This window comes from Mauremys reevesii, linkage group 1, assembly GCF_016161935.1.
Source record: "Mauremys reevesii isolate NIE-2019 linkage group 1, ASM1616193v1, whole genome shotgun sequence".
NCBI lineage: Eukaryota > Metazoa > Chordata > Testudines > Geoemydidae > Mauremys > Mauremys reevesii.
The window spans coordinates 30060082-30081855 of NC_052623.1; the positions used below are offsets into that span (position 1 = coordinate 30060082).

Here is a 21774-nt window from a genome sequence, read left to right on the forward strand (position 1 = left end):
CACACTTAAGACCACTATTACTGAAAGATGCTAGAGAGAAAGAGTCTCTTTCAGTTTTCCATTGTGCACTTGACATCACTGCTGTGGATTGTCAGTTTCATTGATGTCATTTCCCCTGTTTCTGTGTGTTTTCTGCTACAGAAGAGCAACACCACAAACATTTGCAAGGAATGACAGTATTTGACAATGCAGTATTTGAAAATACGTTTAACTTTCCCCCTCTCCTCCCCTGAACACCTAATAACTATTACGGGGCTGGCTGGAGGTCATGGAATCCTAGGCTTTCATCCTGAAAATGCTCATGCACATGCTTCACATTAAATACCTGAGCAGATTCATTCAGGTAGGGGCCAGTGAGTCCCTCGCACTGTTCAGTGAATGTTCACTATGAATATGATGGGTCTGATTCTCCTCTCATTGTGAACTGGTAGTACTCCATTCAAGTTACAGGTCTAAAACGGCTGACAGAAGAATCTGGTTAAATGGTATTCTATATTTATCATGTGTGCTTATATAAATGCAGGAGTGACCTGTCACTTCATCATGATCCAGTAACAATAAACATTTTACTTTGTAGTTCCTTTTATGTTTTGGGCCACAGTCCAGCAAACACTTAGGCATCTGCTAAAATGTAAGCATGTGAATAGTTCCATTGAATTTAATGGGATTACCTGTGTTTAAAGTTAACCATATGCATAAATACTTGAGCACTGTAGGGGTTGGTAAGTATCAGGCTTTAATGATATTTTTCAGGCTGGTTAATGAAACCCACTAAAAAAACAACCAGCTCAGCAGATGCCTATCAAAACGTGAGACAGAAACTTGTGGCTGAAATGAAAGCAGAAAACATCAAGCAGTTTCTTCGGTAAGCTTTATCCTTTTTGGTTTTCAAATAATTCTATCAGCCACAAAAGTCATAAGTTATAACATTCATTAGCCCCATGGAAGAGCATTTGTTGGCTGTGCTTTTATGATATCTTTTATATTTTGGAATTACTTGGGTTTGTGCACAATGTTGAGAAAAGTATTAAAGCACATGCTCTCATTTTAATGTTTTTTCCAAGTTGACTTTTTAGAAATTATTGTACTCCAAAGTGTCCTTTCCCCAAAATAGACAGATAAAGCTTGAGAAGAAGAGGATGTGAGATAGATAGATAGATATTTACACAAGTTAGTTTTTTGTAATATACTTGCTATATACATGTAGATGTTAAAGGTATACATAGAGTTGCAAGACTGTGTAGACAAAACTTATCTACATCCAGACCACTGAAAAATCTATGGTTTGAACAATATGATTTTCTCATTAAAAAATTCATGCTGTTATGTTGCTTTTATTAAGGTTATCTATGCAGTTCTGTAAAGCTCTCTGTTTTTTATACAAAAGCCTTTCCATTATCTGAGCTCCAGCTAGTATAACATTTTCCCCCTGCATCTTACATTATTTAAGTCCTAACATCAATAAAGAACTTTGCTTTAGTCTAAAAAAGAGACCTTAGAAAAGGAAAATGTTTTATGTGTTGCAGATGGACAGCTATTACATGATAAATAATATAGCTAGTGATTCATTAATCTGTGTATTTCAGCACCCGGTGACCCAATTAGCTGAGGTAAAGTAGAAAGCAATTCATCCTGTAGGAATATATTAACCGGAGGGGGCGAGGGAGGGAGGGAGAGAGAATGCAGTTGAATTGCCTATACAAGTACTCTTTAGTGTACAGGAATTGGATAGTATCCCTTTAAATGGTGTGGGAACCCTCTAGTGGCCATCAGTGTCTTCCATGTTTCAGAAGCCAACCAGAACACAGCACCCTTGCTGGGGCATGTGTAACCAGGTCTTGTATATTGTGCATAGTTAGTAAACCGGATTATCTGGGCCCCACTGTGCTATGTGGTTCCTTCATCCTAAATTTGTTGTATGAAAAGTAAAAAGCACATCAGGAGCCTTTACTTCTGTCATGTATTTCACTGAAATGAAAACAATGACTCTTGCACATGTTTACTTTTGGATTATGTAATCAAAAATATCCCCAAAAGCCAACAGAAATCAATGCTAGTTAGTAACGTATGTTAATACTCAGCATTTGAGAGTGTGAGGATGCATCTAGGACAGCAAACAACTCATGACTAATTTGATTTCTGTTTTATTTTATTTATTTTAAACCTATGTGCTTTCTCTTCAAACATGAATTAGAGCCCATAAAGTACATAGACCTTGTTTTGTTTTTTGTTGCTCACAATAAATTAGAGAGGAGAGAGAGAGCATACAAAAGTCTAGGAAATGTATGCACTGAAAACTGTGAAATTTCTCAGTAATTATGCTGAAGTCTCCGGGCCACAGGGAATTATTAAAAAAAAAAAAAGAGTACTTGTGGCACCTTAGAGACTAACAAATTTATTTCAGCATAAGCTTTCGTGGGTTACAGCTCACTTCTTCAGATGCATAGAATGGAACACACAGACAGGAGATATTTATACACACAGAACACATGAAAAGGTGGAAGTATGCATACCAACTGGAAGAGTCCAATCAATTGAGATGAGCTATCGTCAGCAGGAGAAAAAAATTATCAGTATCTAGTCTGCTTGTTTTCATGATGCCAGAACACCTTCTGTACATTTTTGCTAAACTATAAAGCAGAAACTGCAGAAATTTTTCCATTAATTCACTATCCAAAGACTATGTTAATGGTGTTGTAAAAGAAATACAAAATTAAGGCTTCCACATCTCACACTCATTCCCTCAGGCTATTCAATCTCTCCCCAGAGGATGGGAAAAGCAAAACTTCAACATCAAAAAACCAGGAAATAGAGAGGTACAAGTAATACCTCCCACATCACATAACCTTAATTGTGCATCCATTTGATCACTGCTCTAAGGAGGAGAGTGAGACCACAAGAAAAAACATATGAAGTGAACCCTAACATATCTTTAAAAATCACTTTAATATGGGACCAAAAGCATAATTGTACGGTTATTGCATGGAGCCATTAAGGGGCTAAGTTAAGGCTGTTTAGGCGCATTTCTATACCTTAACATATTTGGATTTCTTTTAAGTTTAACTTTAACTTCCAAGTTTCGGGCTTTTATTTTTTGGAGGGGGGGGGAGTATTGGCGAGGGTCCAGCTCCCTCCTCCCTCTCAGTTCCCAAACACAGTTTGCTGGAAAATAACAGTTCAGAGTCCAGTTTGCAGACAATTTGGTGGGTTTATTGGGGCTAAACAAGCAAACATATTCCAAAACCCTTCACATCAGTCGGGCTATATTTATATGCCAATAGAGTTTTCGTTTTTCCCTCCCCCAACTACAGTTTTATACGCTGATAGAAACCCCGTTCTTCTCCTAGCCCCTAGGTTCACACGCCCATGGAGCTCCCTCTCCTCCCCCCTTTTCTTGGCAAACGTAATTATACTTGTTGTGCCCCTCCCCTGGTACCACCCATTCCAATATATGGTCATGTTCCATTGTTTGGGAATTATAACCCCAGATCCATAAAGGTATTTAGGCACCAAAACCCCAGATTTAGGTACCTATATGTTGGATTTAGGTGCCTAAATCCCAGTTTTGTCTCCACAATGATCCACAGACCTGCTACCTAAACCTGTGGACATCTAAATTCACTCTGTGCCTACATTTCTGCCTCCAGGCATGCATGCTGTTGCCTCCCTCTAGGCGTTCGGCCAGCTGTCTCCCACCTAAGCCTTAGAGCAATTCACAAATGGGGGAAACACATGCATTTGTCTACCTAATTTGCATGCAGAGCCTAATCTGGTTGGTGTGATTAATGGCTGCCTCCCCATTCAAAATCTGGCAGGTGATGGTGTGTCCCACCTTATAACTTTTATCCCAGTGATTAGGGCACTTGCCTGGGATATGGGAGACCCAGGTTCAATTTCCCCCTCTCTGCCAGAAGGGGAGAAAGGTTGTCTCTCCCTTTTCAGGAGAGTGCTCTAACCCAGGGGTCGGCAACCTTTCAGAAGTGGTGTGCCGAGTCTTCATTTATTCACTCTAATTTAAGGTTTCGCGTGCCAGTCATACATTTTAATGTTTTTAGAAGGTCTCTTTCTATAAGTCTATAATTTCTAACTAAACTATTGTTGTATGTAAACTAAAGAAAGTTTTTAAAATGTTTAAGAAGCTTCATTTAAAATGAAATTAAAATGCAGAGCCCCCCAGACCGGTGGCCAGGACCAGGCAGTGTGAGTGCCACTGAAAATCAGCTCGCATGCCGGCTTCGGCACATGTGCCATAGGTTGCCTACCCCTGCTCTAACCCCTGTGGCAGTTACTCAGAGTGAAAAGCTGAGCTGATTTATCTTAGGGCCTCAGAAGGGATCTCTTTGCATGTTATCCTGCTTCAGGCTCTGGTAAGTATGTTGTACCATTCAACATTTCATCTAAGGGACTTAACCATAACAACTTACTTCTTGCACGTGCTATGAAGATTAGCCTACTTGGACTCTTCTGTCAAATGCTTTTCTGAACTCTCTCCTTACCCATGACTTTGTTTTATTTTAGTTCGTTTACAAAGTTTCCTCACGTGGCAGGAACGGAACAGAACCTTCACCTTGCTAAGCAAATTCAAGCCCAGTGGAAGGAATTTGGATTGGATTCAGCGGAGCTCGTTCATTATGATGTCCTCCTTTCCTACCCAAATGAAACTCAGCCCAACTATGTCTCAATTATTGATGATCAAGGGAATGAGGTGATTTTATTTTAGTCAACTGTATGTAGAAGAGCTCTTGAAAGAAATGGGGTCAGGTTCTGCCCTCACTCACACCTGTGCATCTTCATTGTGTTTTATAATCTGATGAAAAGCCTCTATATTAAAAAGGAAAATCCACTGCTGCTGGGTTATGTAACCCAATCTCTTGGACTAATATTTAGAAATGGTTTCTGCCAGGACAGATCAGTGGGGATTGCTTACATCTTGCAAACACACAAAAGGAATCTACTGGTTCATTGCGCCCTCCTTGTTTCGCTGTGCAGCAAACCAAGCACAAGGCAAGTTTTGTGTATGGTGAAGCCATCCCCACCCCAAGATCGAATACCAATATTTCACTGCTTTTCAGGTATCGTTTTGACAACTCCATATGTTTGTGGGTTTTTTTTCCTTCTGGATTCCCCCCTCAAAGTGCCTAATGCACTGAAGTAGACGTAATGATGCATGAAAGCGTTACATGCCTACCTTCTCTGCAGAATGCAATAGTACAATGCAGGGGCTACATCAGTCATCTAGAATTAAGATTTTGGAAAGAATATGAAATATCAAGTAATCGTGCAAATGAAGTGAAAACTTAGTTTATCCAATTTATTTGTTATAGGAGGGGCAGGTAGTACTGCCATCATTAAGGTTGCCCAACGCTTCCCATTCTAGGATCCTCTTTTCAGTCCCTTACACCATTACCAAACTGTAACCATTTGAAATTTGCCATGCTGGGTGTCTGCCTCATGCTGAATTTTTTTTTTTTTTTTTACATTTCAGCCAAACAAGTACAGCTGTTTCTGAGAATGAGGTTAGGGGAAAATATATTATTTTGCCCATGTTAAATTCTGCTGACCTTTTATCTAAGAAGCTCTGTAGCCCCTGTGCTTTGGAGCAGAGACTTGGAATTTGGCAGGGAGGTTGCCTTTGTGTCAGGGATGTGCCTTTTGTTATCCCTGTGAAAAATCTATCCAAATTTGGTCAAGTTGTAAACCTCTGAAGAATTGGGATTTGCACATGATCAGTAGCTACTTGATAGAGCTAATTCCCTGAAGATTCTGTATGCACTGAGCATGCTCCAGCCTAGGGCTGAGCAGGAGTTTCCATGACTCTGGGCTGTTGCAGGCTGGGCGCCGGGCCTGAGAGTAGGGCAGTTGTCTCCCCTGTGCTCACAGGGATCCCTCGGCTGATATCCCGACAGTGGGAAAAAGAAAGCCACTTGAATGGAATGCAGAGAGGACAAGAGCCAGACTAGGGCAGGGAGAGGAGATTGGGAAAAGGAGCCTGTGGGGGTGGAGAAAATGAACTGGGAGCTAAGGTGGGGGTGACTGAGATGAGGAGTTGGTGGTGAGGAAGACTGGGACTGGCAACAAGTGAAGTGGAGGGGGGAGGGATCACTCAGTGTTTGCACATTGGCCTGCTAAACCCAAGGTTGGGCATTTAGTCCTTGAAGGGGCCATTTAGGGTTCTGGGGGAAAAACTGGGGATTGGTCTCGCTTTGAGCAGGGGGTTGGACTAGATGATCTCCTGAGGTCCCTTCCAACCCGGATAGTCTATGATTCTAAGACAGCATAAACAAGGAACCAGGGTGTGGGAGAAGCACTGGGAAAGGAGACTGGGATAATTAGGGAAGGGAAGACTGGGAGTGTAGGGAGACTGGGATGAAAAGTCCAAATGGGGGGGGAGTCTAGAAGGGGCTGGCATGGAAATGGGGATTGAAATGAGAAACCTACAGAGTGGAAACTGGGACTGACTGGGTGAGGAGAATGGGACTGGGATGAGGTGCCTGGATGGGGAGGAGGCAGGACTAGGACAGGTATAGGCTGGAGGGCGAGGGGCAGAAGGGTTGAAGTTTGTGGTGAATGGGCAGGACAGTGTATGCCCACTGGAGCACCATCCCCTCCAAGCTATGAAATTACACACACACAAATACATTAAAAGAACATTATTATGGTTGGAGAGTCAAGCACTAAAAAGTTAGGAAATGCCAGAATTAAGATTGCCTGTGTATCCTTAATTCAGCCCCATAATGCATATGTATCATGATACAGACTTTAATTACATGATCACATGTTATCTAGCATTTCCTAACTTTTCAGTGCTTGACTCTGCAACCTTATATGTGCACATGCAATCCCCACTGTTCTGCCAAGTGGACAACCAGTCCCAAAAAATCCATCCTGAAAAATTCCTGTACTTTTTTTTTGTTTAAATAAAACAAACAAATAAATAAAATCTTTGCATAACCCCTTGCAAATTAGTTATTATTTATGTGTTTATTGATTTTCTTTTACATAATAATGATCAGATCCAAAGTAAAAGCCCATCCTCCCACCATTACTCACATTGAGTAATATCTCACTGTCTGAGTAAGAGTGGCATGAGCACTAAAGATATGAGACTATTTTGGGTAGTAACAAAAGGTACTGTACCTAATCAGAGAGTAGATCATCTACCAAAGTAGTAGGAAAGGAGCAATAGTCTTAAGTGGGAGTAACCACTAAATAATAGGGACAAACTAGGTGTCTATAATTATCACCCCTTTTCAGCACTCTTCAGTCATTCCTCTGTTTTGATTCAGGCAGTGATTCATAAAACCTTACACCCACAAAAATATCTGTCTGTCTTCCTACTCTTGTTCCATTATGAAGTTCTAACAATGTATCTCTCTCTCACTTTGTTATACATGATTTCTTTTTTTGATAATTTTTTTGGATATAAAATGGCACACTGTTCTTAATAACTAAATTTAGTGCACAAAATTGTGCCAAGACTTCACTGAGCTTGCCCAGAGGAAGAATCCGACCCAAAGCTTTTACTAAAGTACTGTTTGTTCTTCTTGGCTCTTTCGGTAGATTTTCAATACATCGTTGTTTGAGCCGCCCCCTCAGGGATATGAAAACATTACTGGTGTGCTGCCACCATATAATGCTTTTTCAGCTCAAGGAGTGCCAGAGGTAAGAGAACAATTCTTATGAGGCCTGATGGTTGAAATCATATTTTGGGAAAGAGTTACCTTTGCTGTATTGTTCTGACTTCTTAAAATATTTTTGCAGTGATCTCAGGTGACAGTACTGAAGTTCATTTTGCTATAGCCTAAGGGACAGCGACAGTATGTACTGGACAGAGTAAAGGCTAGAAGTTACCCATTTAACAAAAATGCTCTAAAATTGTTCAAATCAGATATTACTATTTCTAGTTAGAAAGATACTTCAGGGTGAGGTTAAGGCTTATATGGTTCCTTTTAATGGGGAAACCTAAGAGATGGGGTGGGAGGATATAGTCTGAAGTTTATCTGCTTTAGTTATCAAGAGTAAACCCTCTTGTTTGTTATAAATCTGAAGCACACTCACGTTCTGAAAGATCACAGTCTCTAAAGTTACTCTGATTCTTCTATGATGGATAATTCCAGACAACATTCACCACACATGTCACATCACACAAGTGGGCAAAAATAAGTAAAATAGGAAGTCTACCTATTGTGCAGCAGCACGTTAGGAATAACCCTCTTTTCTTTACTCATGCCATAAACAGCTTGCACATGCTTTGCCAGAAGAACAATCTAGTGTTGTAGTTTTCAACATCAGATAATGAGGATGCTTCTAAACATGGGATTATATAGAGAGTTCATCAATGAAGCAAGCCTTTCTAAAAAATAATTTGGGAGAGTTTTGCCATTAATTTCACTGGGAGCCTGTAGAACTGCAAATATTGGGTACTATATAACAAATGTTCAATAAATAAAGTTTCATGGTTCTAAAAACAGATATTTTATAACAGTTATGACAGTATAATTTTTAGTTTCTGGCCTTCTTTCTTCCCTGGATAGGCAGATCTGGTGTACGTGAACTATGGCCGCACAGAAGATTTTTTCAAACTAGAGCGAGAGATGGGAATTAATTGTACTGGAAAGATTGTCATTGCCAGATATGGGAAAATTTTCAGAGGAAACAAAGTGAGCGTTGTGTCATTTGTTTGTCTCTCTCTCTCTCTCTCTCTCTCTCTCTCTCTCAAATCATAATTAGATTAGTAAATAAAAGGTCTGAGGCTCCTTACATTGGCATCAATAGGAGTGATGCTACTGATGTCAGTTGGAGCCAGATTAAGCATTAAACCCTTGCTTCAGAAGCCAGAAGTTCCTTCCAGAGAGAGATTTTATTCTTTATTTTACTGTAAACCAGAACATGTGAGTGACGGGAGCCAGTTCTGATCCAAAAATCATGTATGCTCATCATGTGTATTAACAGGGAGTTGCAAAACAGTAAAGTGAGATGGCTGTATTGGAGTACTGAAACTTTGACTGAGATGAATGGAAACTTCTCAGAAGGGGCTTGCAAGAGTTTACCTTAGGGGATTTAATAGCCCATAGAACCAGTAAACACTACTGCCTCTTTCAGCCATAGATCTCAAAGCATTTTCAAGAGGTAGGCATCATTATCCCATTTTGACAGCTGGAGAAACTGAGTCACAGAGGTTAAATAACTTGTCTAAGGTCATACAGCAAATCTGGCTATGCTGAGAACAGAACCTGGTTCTCCTCATTCAGCCTTATGCCCAATGCTTTGAGGTCATGCTGCACTTTGACACACACTTCCCTTGGGTCAATGATTCCAGCTCTGCCACATGAGCGTTCTGAAGTGTCTCCCCATTGGTGGCGTGTTGCAGAGCCCGGGAATGTCTTAGCCAAATACAAACATTTTGACATTTCTTAAAACAAATAATTTTGCAGGTTAAAAATGCCATATTAGCTGGAGCCAAAGGGATTATACTGTATTCAGACCCTGCTGACTATTGCGCCCCTGGAGTAGATCCTTATCCAGGTGGCTGGAACCTTCCTGGAGGTGGAGCCCAGCGCGGGAATGTGTTAAATCTGAATGGGGCAGGGGATCCTCTCACGCCAGGTTATCCAGCAAAAGGTGAGTGAAAGATTTGTAGCTCTAAACATCTGACACTTGCTGGTATCGAAAAGGGTCTTGTCACTAGCAATTAAACTGTTTTTCCTACCCATGCAAAAAGACTTGCTGTTTAAGAGAATTTCCAGCAAGAGTTTATTTTCCTAGTGTGGAGCAGATTCTATCTGCATATCATTCCAACTGGCCTACCTCAAGCAAAAACAGTTTCTAGCAAATATCTCGCTGCATATGATCTAAGCTTTACAGCACTTGTAAATCAAGATGTGGATGGGCCATGAAGTAGATATGGGTTAGGATTTATTGAGATTTGCAAGGAACTATGTTTCTCAAGAGGACTAGTTGAAACTGGATTATAGCCTACCATCAAAGAGGAGTAATAACCTTGCTTGGATATATATTTCTTCACTGATCATAAATGCCAGGTAGAAAAACACTGCAAACTTCTGTTTATATGGAGTGAAATTTCTGCATTAAAACTAGCAGTAACCACTGGAGTCAGTGGGACTAATCCCTGATGTGTGACAAGATGCTGGATGACAGGAGGGATCAGTATACATTGATCCTAGATGTGAATGTGGGACTCTTCATTGTTACGAGAACAACTCAAATTAAAAGGCAAGCTGAGGAGGACAGTAAAATTTGATATTCCAATATATTCTTGGTTTCTCAGAATATACCTTCAGGTCTGAAGTTGGTGAGGGAGTGGGAATTCCCAAAATCCCAGTTCATCCCATTGGATATCATGATGCAGAAATATTATTACGGTAGGTAAACTTCAATCCTTTGTACTTGGCTTCGGTATTCATGTGCACACTGCAAAAAGCCTTTTTTGCATTAAAAGGTAGTAAAACCGATGCCCTTTTTTATTGCTTTTGTGTGTTATACATAGACACATATAATAATAGCAACATATGCTACTGAAATACAAACCACTGTTGGCTGTGAAAACAACGAGGAGTCTTTATGGCACCTTAGAGACTAACAAATGTATTTGGGCATAAACTTTCATGGGATTGAACCCACTTCTTAGTCTTTTCCTGAAAGACAAAGTAGAACACAGGTGTATTCTGTAGATTTGCCACAGAAGAGATATAAGACCAGGAGTTTATTTTATTAGTTTCTCTGCTTTAACTCAATGCTCATTTTAGCATTTTAATAGAGTTTATGCTAATTTACAGGCCCTCTTAACAAACAGTAAATGGTTGCACATACAGTTTGTGCAACACAATCTTTTAGAGCTTTGTAATCCTTCCTCACACTTATTTTCAGGTGTGCTGTTCCACTGGGGAGACTTCTACTTTTAGCAAATTGGTGAACTGTGTTTGTCTTGGTTTTCACTTAACAGCATCCTGAGAGGACCTACAGCACCAGACAGTAGCTGGAGGGGGAGCCTCAATGTGTCTTACAACATTGGGCCTGGATTTGCAGGCAGCTATTCTATAAGGTTTGTTTGAGCACTTTTGCCTATTAATTGAACACTGCAAAACCAAACAAAACCTTTCAGAGTAGGATTCTGAGGCGCTTACAGGAGAAACTAACTTCCCTCTGAAATGGGCAGTATGATTGGATGAAAATCTTTAGGGTTTAAAGATAAAATGTTAAAACAACGGCCCTACTCAGTGACAATGGGAACACTGCCATTGACTTCAACAGGCATTCAAAGGAGGCCATGTATATCCCTCTTCTCAGCTCTTGTATTACATTTTCTTGACACTTTCAAAATTTAGCATTGGTCAACAGTAACTAACCTTTATATTAATTTTTTTTCCACTGTCAAATGAAAAGCAAATGTTTAAAACCTTTCTCTTTCTGGGCCCTTTTCTTCTCTTCTGTTTCTGAAGACCAAGGTGACAAGAAATTGGTAATCCATGGTGGTGGAAGAGCGGAGCACAACTTCTTGCTGTCACCTTTTCCCTAGTCCCATGGAAGCCTTCTATGAGAATTCCTTGGAGTTAGAGCTATGGAGTATGGATGTGGCTGGCCCAGAGATCAGCTGCTCTCCAAAGTTTCTAGCCTTCCTGGTTGCAAAAAAAGGCTTGGAAATGTGAACTCAAGAAGGGAAATTAAAAGAACCCAAAGCATACTAATTTTAAAAATCTACTCATATTTTTGGGGCTGTGACTCATGATTTTTGAATGCTTGGGGTTTGTAATACTGCGTTGGCTCTTTATACTTCACTCAGCTTGTATAGTGAAACAAAACTGGTCAATTTCATTTTTTGGCTCTCTGGCACTAGCAGAGAGGGTCACAAACTATGGATGTGGAGCTGATAGTCTGCAGAGAGCTGTGTGGTCACATGGCGATGCTTCCTCCTCCTAGCTTCCAGCCACAAAACTGCATTAAATGAAGCTAAAAAATGCATTACTATGGGAATGTGCCATGTAAGCAGTAGCTGTCGTTGACTGACAAGGGGACAGTACTCCATTGCCAGTGGGACAGGAGCTGGTTTGAAAGATCATGAACAGGAGGGCGTAATGATGTGTTTTTTCCAACACCGCAAGGACATGTTCAAATTTAAAAAATTGAAGTCTTAATTGGATTTTTTTCATTCGTGTGTTACTGAAGATTTAGAAAACATACAAACAAAAATGTCGACAGAACAAATTTGACACTTGAGATTAAGGGGACTGTAAAGGATCCAGGCAAGGGGAAACCAAAACAAACGAATAAAACAGAAGTCTGCTTTAAGAAAGTCTCAGGGAAGGAGCAGTCTTAACAAAGTTCATAAAGCCCTCACTGCAGGCCCTGGTTCAGAGCTCCTGAACTGAGTCAGCAAATAAAGTCTCTGGGCCTGGTCATGCTAGTCCCCAAGATCCTGAGAGAAAGACCACCACCATTGTAATCTGCATGCCTCCCCCGCCTCCTTCCCCTTATGTTTTATGACAAAGCAGGCTCACTTGTTGAGTCTATGACTGCCAAGCACTGGACACCACAGCTAATTCAAGAATCAGTCTTTCACCTTTTCCAGAATGCTTTAAGGAGTTGCAATATTGCTTTATTTTGTAATAGGGCCTCATTTTCCTGATGCTCTTACTAGGCATTGCAGTGAGAATTTTGATACTTTAAGGCCTCTAAGTTTTTCATATAAATACCCCCTTTTGATGATGCACTCTTCACACTCCCGAAGGAGATAATCAGTTGTTTTCTGGATCTTGCATATCCTACATAATCCATCTTTATGTTTGTTAGAAACAAATTACTATCTAAGCCACAATGGCCAGTTAAAATTCTAAATAGAGCCACTTCGCTCTTTCTCTCAGGGCCGTGGAGTATATCGGCATTTTCAACTCTTGGGAATATTTCATGGAATCTTTTCTCCTCCATTTCTTTTCCTGTATTTCCTGCCATTCCTCTCTTAAACTCATTTTTAATTAGATTTTTAAATTCCAGTTTTCTTAAAGGGATCGCCCAATCAACTTACTGGTGTTTGACAGCATTTTTTGCCACTTTGTCTGCTAGCTCGGTGCCTAATATCCCTACATGCACTGGGTCTATGCTATTACTATGCTTACACCCAACTGTGTCAAATCAGTTAACAGTAATATTTCATTAGCTATATCATTTCTGCTCTCTGAAGCTGCATGCAGCTTTCGGTTTCCTCTTCCTGTTTAAATAGCCCAGGTTCAGGCAGAGAGATCCTTGAATGTACCCAGACTTGCTTCAGCTATAAGCGCCAGACTATTTCTTAAGGGAGTAGTACCCCTGCTAGAGGTACAAAGGCCTAGATCCATAAGATATTTAGGCACTTACCTCCCATTGAAATCAGTGGGAGTTAGGCACCTAAATACCTTTGAGGATCTGATCCAAAATGTTTTGAGCACACAGGAGAGCAATAAAGTGTATAATGAGATGAAAAACAATATTAAAATGAACAGAACATGTATTCGGTTGCTAATCACATTTCTTGAGGACTTACTTATTCATAGGATTTTTGACATCCTAATCTACTTGACAGTGTCCTTTTTTAGTCAGGTCTTGGAGAAGCTCCCATGGTTTCACTCTACTACAAGCTCAGGGCAGTGATCCTGCTAGCACTTGTGCACCAGAGTAAACTTTATGGATGGGGATTGTCCTGTTGCATCCAGTGGGATTATTACATGTTTAACCCTTTGCAGCCTCAAGGCCTTGGGCTTAGCTTCCCTTCTGGGCAAAACTCCATCAGTTGTGCTGAATAAGGTATTGGTTTTGACAGCTAGAGGGCTTTGCCACTGAGAAAATAACTTCAAATGAGACCCCGTTGGATTTTATGTGTTTTGTTCCACAAAGAGAGAGAGAGGACTGAACATTCCGTGTCTTTTACAGAGTTCCTCATAAATGAATGTTTTTTTAATGGTCTGGCAAAGCTTGATCACTTTGATCTGCTATCTTAATGTTCTTGGAGAAATACTCAATTTATTCAAATATTTTCACCGTTCAGTTGTTTCATGCAATTTTAATGACTGTTAACATTTAATCAGACTTGCACATCGTATTTCTATAAAGGAAAGAAGCATGTTCTTATGAGATTTTTTAAAACATATTCCCTTAATTAAATATTGTCCAATCATTAGGGTCAAAATTTAATACACTTTCAGTTATTACTTTTTGGTTTTAGTGTGATCTGTGGGCCTGCTGTTAATCTACCCCGTTTTAAAAGTATTGCAAGGAAATATTATTGGCATGACTCCCTTTGAAACCATTGTGACAAATTTCATAAAGACCTTTGAAAGTCTAGGAATTCGTGTGTTTGGTGGAATTTTTCTTGTCATCCTTCAGTTTCAAATAAAAATAAGGAACTAGCACAGCCCTGGTATAGATCCTGTAAAATGATAATCATTTGCCTTGTATAAGTAAATTCATTCATAGATTGTAAAACAGTTTATTACAGAGATAAGGTTTCATTATTCCTATTATACAGATGGGGAAGTTGAGATGTTAGCCAAGGTCAAATAGCAAGTCACTGGGAATTGGTTGACCGGTGTTGCTGGATTATAATCTTAAAGCTTTAAAGATAAAATTGTACACATGGACTGTATTCTCAACTTTTATATCTTAAATTTCAATCAGTGTTTTCTTGATAGTTTGACAATGGTAACTAGTCCTTTAATTAACTTTCTTAAATTTCGCCATCAAGAGAATCGTAAATATCTAAACACATTTTTTCTTACCTGGGCCTTATTCATTACTTTCTGCAAAAATTCTGTTTATTTTGGGGAACTAAATGGGGGACTGAAATACAATTTATCCCCTCTACATGGAGATAGGCTACAACCCAACCCTTTTGTGGGTGCTGATCCAACCTCATTCCACTATGGTGTTTAAATGGCTATTGTAGAGGTACACAGGCTTGTTCTAAATGTGTTTGTAAAACATGTTTAAAATTGGTTCATCTATCACTGTTCCAACCCTAGTAAATGCCTTCTCAAGTCATGGATAACTACTTCATTTTGCTTTTGTTTCAGAAAGGTCAGAATGCATGTCCACACTCACAGCAAAATAACACGAATTTACAATGTTATTGGCACTATCAGTGGCGCGGAGGAACCAGGTGAGCTTTTTGCATTTGGGGAAGATGTTCTTCGGTGGCACGAGGTTTAACTTTTCAGAGATAATCAGATAAAATTTGGAACTGGAAAAGACTTACTAGATCATCTTGTCCCTCCCATCAGTGTTCCCCCAAGAGATCTGTAAGTGGTACATAGATGAGAATGCTACAATAAACAGCTCACTGGGACAGCCTGGCGCAAGACATCTCATTTTCTATAGGGTCTCTAGCACATCCTTCATACAGTCTTACACCAGCATATTCTAGTGCAACACAAAGTATAATGGACTAGTGATGAGCTGAACAAAGTGCTGGATCCCACAACATCCTGAACTTTGGAGATTCATGATATGAACCAAGGTCTAGATCCACATTTCTCAGCTGCTTGTATATTTATAGTGGCTTAAACTGAAACCTTCGACACAAACTTTGGGGTGGTTGGTATTTGATTTTGTGTTCTGATTTGAATTCTGCATCTGGGTTCCATCTCAAGAGCACAGCGTCTAAAATTAGTCAAATCATCATTGAGCAGACAGAGCTGGGTAATTTTATTTTAACAGTGGTTCCAAGATAAGGGATGAAAAGATTCTTAAAACAAAGCTATGTAGATACAAAGGTTGTAAACTGGAAAAAAAAATTAAAAAGCATTTTTGTGACAGATTGTAAACTGCAACAAGATTAGTAGGGCTGATAAGCTGGGCTTTTTAAAAACACTGAAATTAGTTTTCATTGTGGTTTGGGAAGGTCGGGAATGAGGTTAAAGGGAAAGACTGAATTATAGGTACCCCAAGTGTATTCTGAATTAAAGACTGATTCTGTATCTTTGTTTCCAGACAGATATATTATTCTGGGAGGACATAGAGACTCCTGGGTATTTGGCGGGATTGATCCAACCACTGGTGCAGCTGTTCTTCAAGAAGTTGCTCGGAGTTTTGGCAAAATGGTGATGGAAGGTAACTTATTCATTGTAAATGGAGAAGGTGAAACACAAGGTCTATGGAAAAACACTATTTTGAGAAATTAAGTGGAATTTACCAATAAGCAGATGCATAGACTTTGTTTGCCCTCTGCATAGGGTTGAATTTCACATAATAGGTATTGCAACTTCTTATATCTGTGTGCACATGCATGTGAGTGAGGAACTGGGGGAGCTCCTAAACATATACATCTGCAATGAGCTTAACATCACATATGATGTGAGTTGGTTGAATTTCTGCTCTCCTTGCCTGTGTAACATTATGTGCTCTGAGAGTTTTGCCTTTACAATAAAAATATTGCAGTGGATGTGCTGATCTGCAGAATTTGGGGTGACAAATTTTCACTGATACATATTACACATCTTTTTCCATGATGTACTAATTTTTATTTAAGTAACTCAGTCAACTGTGGCCATCTTTCTCTAATAGAATTTTTCTCTTTAAGTCAAATTTAACTGTGTGATTACAGGTTGGAGACCTAAAAGAACTATTATTTTTGCTAGCTGGGACGCAGAAGAATTTGGACTATTAGGATCCACAGAATGGGCTGAGGTAAATAAAGAACAGTACAAAAGCATGACTGATGAAGATGTGTGGGCCTGTGTCTGCCTATGGCCCTAATGCTGCTATGGAGTCTATGTGGACAGACCCCATTTAAATTAATGGAGCTCCATGCATATTCAGGGGGGTCTGTCTATACAGAGCCCATTGTAGGATCAGGGTGCAGTTGTTTGTAGCACAACAGGGTTCTAATGGGAGCTCCTGGACACTATCCACTACCCTAATGTAAATGCTAACTAACTAATGCTGGTCTGCGTGCACTAGCTCATCATAAGATTTAAAAGCTACAGGACTGTCAGCTTTTATCAAATACACTAAGGAAGAGTATGGTAAGTTGCTGTCCTGCTTAAAAATCTGTTTCATCAACAAACAAAATGGCCTCCACAAATTGAGAGTCAGAGGAGTCAGACATCTTATTGTGGATGGCTTTTGCCTCCTGTGGGTCCCAGAGGTTTGGGTGCTGGACCCAGGGCTAATTCAGTTGTGGGAGCCCTGACTGCCTGACTCTGAGTTTCCCCGTATCTCTCCATCAGAGTGGGGAATCTATGGAGTTTTCCTCCCACTTCTCTCTTCATGGGGATTCACTATGAGTGAGGTAATCTGGGCCTCAGTTCTTATGCTGCAAGTGGATTGGTCACCCCTACTAAGAAATATAGGACTTAATCAAAATTTATCTTAACTCACTGACAAACCGAGGTTAAAATTAGAGTGGAAAATTTTCTCCATTGGAAAATGTTGGTTTGTTGAAATAAAAAATGGTGGGCAGGGAAAATGTTGATTTTGATGAAATTTCATTTTGAAACAATTTGTTTAGAGACATTTTGATTTTTTTGTTTCAAAATAACTTCATTAAAAAAACTATATTATATTTTATGCTGCTGTATAGCATTTAGATTCATGTGTCTACATGCATAGAATCATAGAAACGTACGGCTGGCAGGGACCTCCAGAGGTTATCTTCTAGTCCATCCCCCTGCACTGACATTGGAACAAAACCAAAAACTACAAAATACTGTGACAAATGAAGATGGAAAATATTTATTCCTAATGTCCAAAGGAATCCTGTTTTCCCACTTGATGGCAAATTTGAGGTTTCCACTGCTCTTGAAGTTCTTTCACAAGTACATCCTCCAATATACAGCTGAAATAGCCTTGCCTGCCTTGACTTGAGGAAAACTAAAAATATTCATCCTAACTAAACTCCAGTAGTAAGAAGCATAAAAACTCATAGCTAACAGGACTGAGCTCCAGTGAATGTAAAACATTTAAAAAACACCAATTCTCATCAAGCATGTCTGTTTCTACGGGAGTATAATGGAATTTCTTTTTGTGAATCATTGTCCTAAGGTACTTTTGGTTTGATAATTTAATACCCAGTTATCCATTGTTCACCCAATGGCAGAGTCATACTGAATCTCTGGACCCTAACAACCTCTCAGACTTTAGCCCCAGTGTCTCTAGTTCATTGCCTTTTAGCTTCATTTTGGTGCCATCTATTCCTTCCCTCTGAATCCTGGATTAGACTCTGACTCTAGAGATGCTAGTCAATGCTCACATTAAAGGTCCTCTGCAGTTACTTACCTGGACAATCTTTCATCCACTAAGTCGTGAGGAAAATTAACCCTTTGTGTGAGGGTTGTGAACACAATATCTGAAAATGTATCCGTACCCCCTAGTTATGGAAACATCTGTTCATAAATGAAGTGATTCATTCAGATCAAGAGGCTAGTGAATATATATATATATATATATATATGTATGTGTATGTGTGCATGTGTGTGTATATATACACACATGCTCAGTCCTTCCCTTTATTTCTCTTTTTACACAGACACTTTGTCTCTCCCTCCATCCCTCTCTCTCTTTCTCACATGCACACACACAACGTTGGGGAAATCCTCCATCAGAGCATTTATTTTATCATATTTATTTTTACATTTGATTCTTATATAATTTGTATATCATACTACTTTACAATAGAAAATTACCAAATAGAATGATTACCAAAAGAAACCAGTTAGAATATCAGTTGACAAAGCCAAGTACCGATTATAAAACCGATTAGAATATTGAGTACCAAATCACCGCTTACAATCAGAATACCAATTTCAAAACTAATTACCAATTTGTAAAATAAAAATAGTGACATGTAAATAGTCAAAATCAGAATGAAACATTTTGATTTACTTGAAACACATTTTTTCTGGTGAAACTTCAACATTTTGTCTTTTCATTCCAATTCAGATTTTTTTTTTTAATGTAAGAGTTTCCTGTGGAACAGAAATTCTAAATTTCAACAGCTCTAGTTAAAATGGAGTTAAGCCTGAGAGCCCATATCAGTAATTCAGGGTAAGACACAGAAGAGGGATATTGTAATTATCCCAAAACCAAGTGTTGCAAACCCACAAAATTCAGAATTAATCTTAATCTTGAAAGAAATCCAGACAAGTCAAGCCATGGAAATGCACAATAAAGGCACCCATACAGGCTTAATTCTGGCCTGTAGTGACACCATGCAATTATTATAATACCACCTCAGCACCCCATCTTCCTTCTGATGGAGCTGCAGCTGGTACCTCTAATATTTCATGAATGGCTTGAAGATCAACTTTAAAAACACCACAGCTAGCACAGCTGAATTTCATGCTCCCTGACCACTGGCCAATCTTATTCATTAATATAGTTAGGCATTTATATAGTACCTCTCACCTTGACTGGTCCAGAACCTCTTTGTTTTTTATAATATTAATATTGCAACATTACATGATCACGTATTATCAGTAAAGTAAACATGTTTCCCTTTTCACAACTACAGGAGAATGCTAAAGTTCTTCAGGAACGGGCCGTTGCTTACATCAACACAGATTCTTCTATAGAAGGTGTGTCTAAAAATTTGTTTTAAGTCTATTGGCTTCCTAGATGTAGGTTAACATTTTACTGCATATTTGTCACTGCCTCAAAGATTTGTGATGCAAGGTACATAACAGGATATTGAGAATGCACAGGGCAGAGGCAAGTTTAGAGTAGAGAGGAGAGAGAATCCAACTCGGTTCTCATACTATTTTCCCCTGGCAAATAGCACCATCATGAGCTATGTACTTGGGGAGAGATCTTTACGCCAAAGGCAGGTGATGTATAAATATACCTTAAATATGTCTCCTGAAAAGTTCAGCATTTAATACTGATATTTTAATGAGTTCAGCAGTTTAACTTGGATTTTAATCTATTTAATTGCTACGTTTGCTTTGATATCCAGTTTGCTATGTAGTTTATGGAAGACAATGTTCACTGTACCAGACTGACTCCTTTTACTCAGTGGAGTTATGGTGTAACGTCTCATGGTACAGTGTATTGTAGTATCACAAGACAACTCACATTATCACTTTAAGCTTTGAGTTCACTGGGAATGTAGTTCACCCTGCTGTGCCAGAGGCAGCAAGTTTGTATAATTTTTGGTGGTGCCCAAAATGGTGGTGCCCTCCCCCCCCCCCCCCCGCTCCCACCCTGTAAGCCGATATAAAATTAAGCTACAACACTTCGGCACCACAAGATTACAAGGGTCAATTAAAAGTGGAAAGTCAGAAGCAGCACTTGCCTGCTTCATTATACGGTATTATATTTTGTTGCACCTGTTGTGACAAAGTGGGAATGTTCTTAATGTTTTCCCTGAATACTGTGTGGGTGCCTCAGTTTCCCCTGCAAGGTGCCAACTGAAGACAAAGGCCTGTTGGGGACAAAGAGATCAGGTGGCCTCCTTGTCCAGAAGAGAGACAAAGGCCAGAGGAGGGAGTGTCAGTTTGGAGCTGGCTGGGGAAATGGGGAGAGGCCCAGAACTTGGGTCTGGGCTCCCCACCCCCCAAGATGGACCTGACTGAGGGGTCCTGTTTTCTGTACCTACAAGCTCTGTTTTAGACTGTGTTTCTGTCATCTAATAAACCTTCTGTTTTACTGGCTGGCTGAGAGTCGCGTCTGACTGCAGAGTTGGGGTGCAGGGACCTCTGGTTGCCCCAAGACCTGCCTGGGCACACTCGCTGCGGAAAGCGCACGGTGTGGAAGGGCATACTGAATGCTCCGAGGTCAGACCCAGGAAGGTGTAAGCTTCTTGCCCTGGAGACAGTATGCTCAGAGAGGAGGCTCCCCCAGAGTCCTGATTGGCTTTGTATGGAGTTGTTCCAAAGCATCCCAGCATCCCCTTCCACACCATGCGCTTCCCGGAAGTCCGCACAGGCACTGACACTCCCTCCTCTGGCCTTTGTCTCTTTTCCAGGCATTAGGAGGCCACCTGATCTCTTTGTTCTCCAACACCTTCAGTTGGCAGCTTGCAGGAGAGCGGCCCTGGCCATCAGTTGCCCGGAGACAGGGTTTCGGCCATTCTCTGTGCAGACAGCCCTCTAGGGCTCTACAACAATCACAGCCCCTTATCCCAGCATCTAGGTCCTTGAGAAATGCATAGGGGAAACTGAGGCACCCACAGAGAAACCATTAAGAACATTCCCACTTCGTAACACCTGTATACGACTAGTTATATACTTTAAAGGGTGTAAAATAATCAAGTATTGTGCTAAACACGATGCTCCAAACTGACCACCAAATTTAAGTTGCACATTTTTCCCCTCAGGTGAGGGCTCTGGGGTGGGGCTGGAGATGAGGGGTTCCCAGTGCGGGAGGGTGCTCAGGGTTGGGGTGCTGGGGGCGCAGGCTCTGGGGTGGGGCAGGGCTGAGGATAAGGAACTTGGGGTGCAGACAGGCTGCCCCAGGGCTAGGGCCAGAGAGGACTCCCCCCCTGCCACTGGCAGCAGCAAGCTCCAGGGGAGGGACCTCTCCTCTTCCCCCCCCCCCCCCGCCCCCCGGCAGCACACTCACTCTGCACCACAGTCACTGCCCATGCTCCTAGGGCCTCTCTCAGGTCCAGAAAGCCCACTCGCCTCCCCTATGGTGGGTACCAGGGGGAGGGGGTTGCCATCACATGTGGCCTCCCCTGCTGCTGCCCCCCGCCATAGCCTCACTGGGGATGGGTGATGGGGCTGCCCCTTGCCCAGTGTGCGGCAGGAGTGGGAACTGCAAGGTGGTGGCTGGGGGAGGGGGGAGGGTGTC

General features: G+C 40.7%; 1 protein-coding gene across 4 annotated transcripts in view; it reads left to right on the forward strand.

Moving 5' to 3' along the window:
- The window catches only part of LOC120383355 (N-acetylated-alpha-linked acidic dipeptidase 2-like), a 45068-nt gene that overhangs the window by 1163 nt on the left and 22131 nt on the right, over nt 1-21774 (forward strand). For 2 of the 4 annotated variants that reach the window (XM_039501395.1, XM_039501385.1), the window contains exons 2-12: nt 754-865; nt 4519-4705; nt 7561-7662; nt 8535-8660; nt 9435-9621; nt 10289-10382; nt 10964-11062; nt 15060-15145; nt 15976-16095; nt 16589-16671; nt 19496-19559. In XM_039501395.1, coding sequence (XP_039357329.1) covers nt 754-865; nt 4519-4705; nt 7561-7662; nt 8535-8660; nt 9435-9621; nt 10289-10382; nt 10964-11062; nt 15060-15145; nt 15976-16095; nt 16589-16671; nt 19496-19559 — 1260 coding nt within the window. The remainder of the gene's footprint in view (nt 1-753; nt 866-4518; nt 4706-7560; nt 7663-8534; nt 8661-9434; nt 9622-10288; nt 10383-10963; nt 11063-15059; nt 15146-15975; nt 16096-16588; nt 16672-19495; nt 19560-21774) is intronic. The other 2 variants (XM_039501405.1, XM_039501411.1) reach the window with 2 other exon arrangements.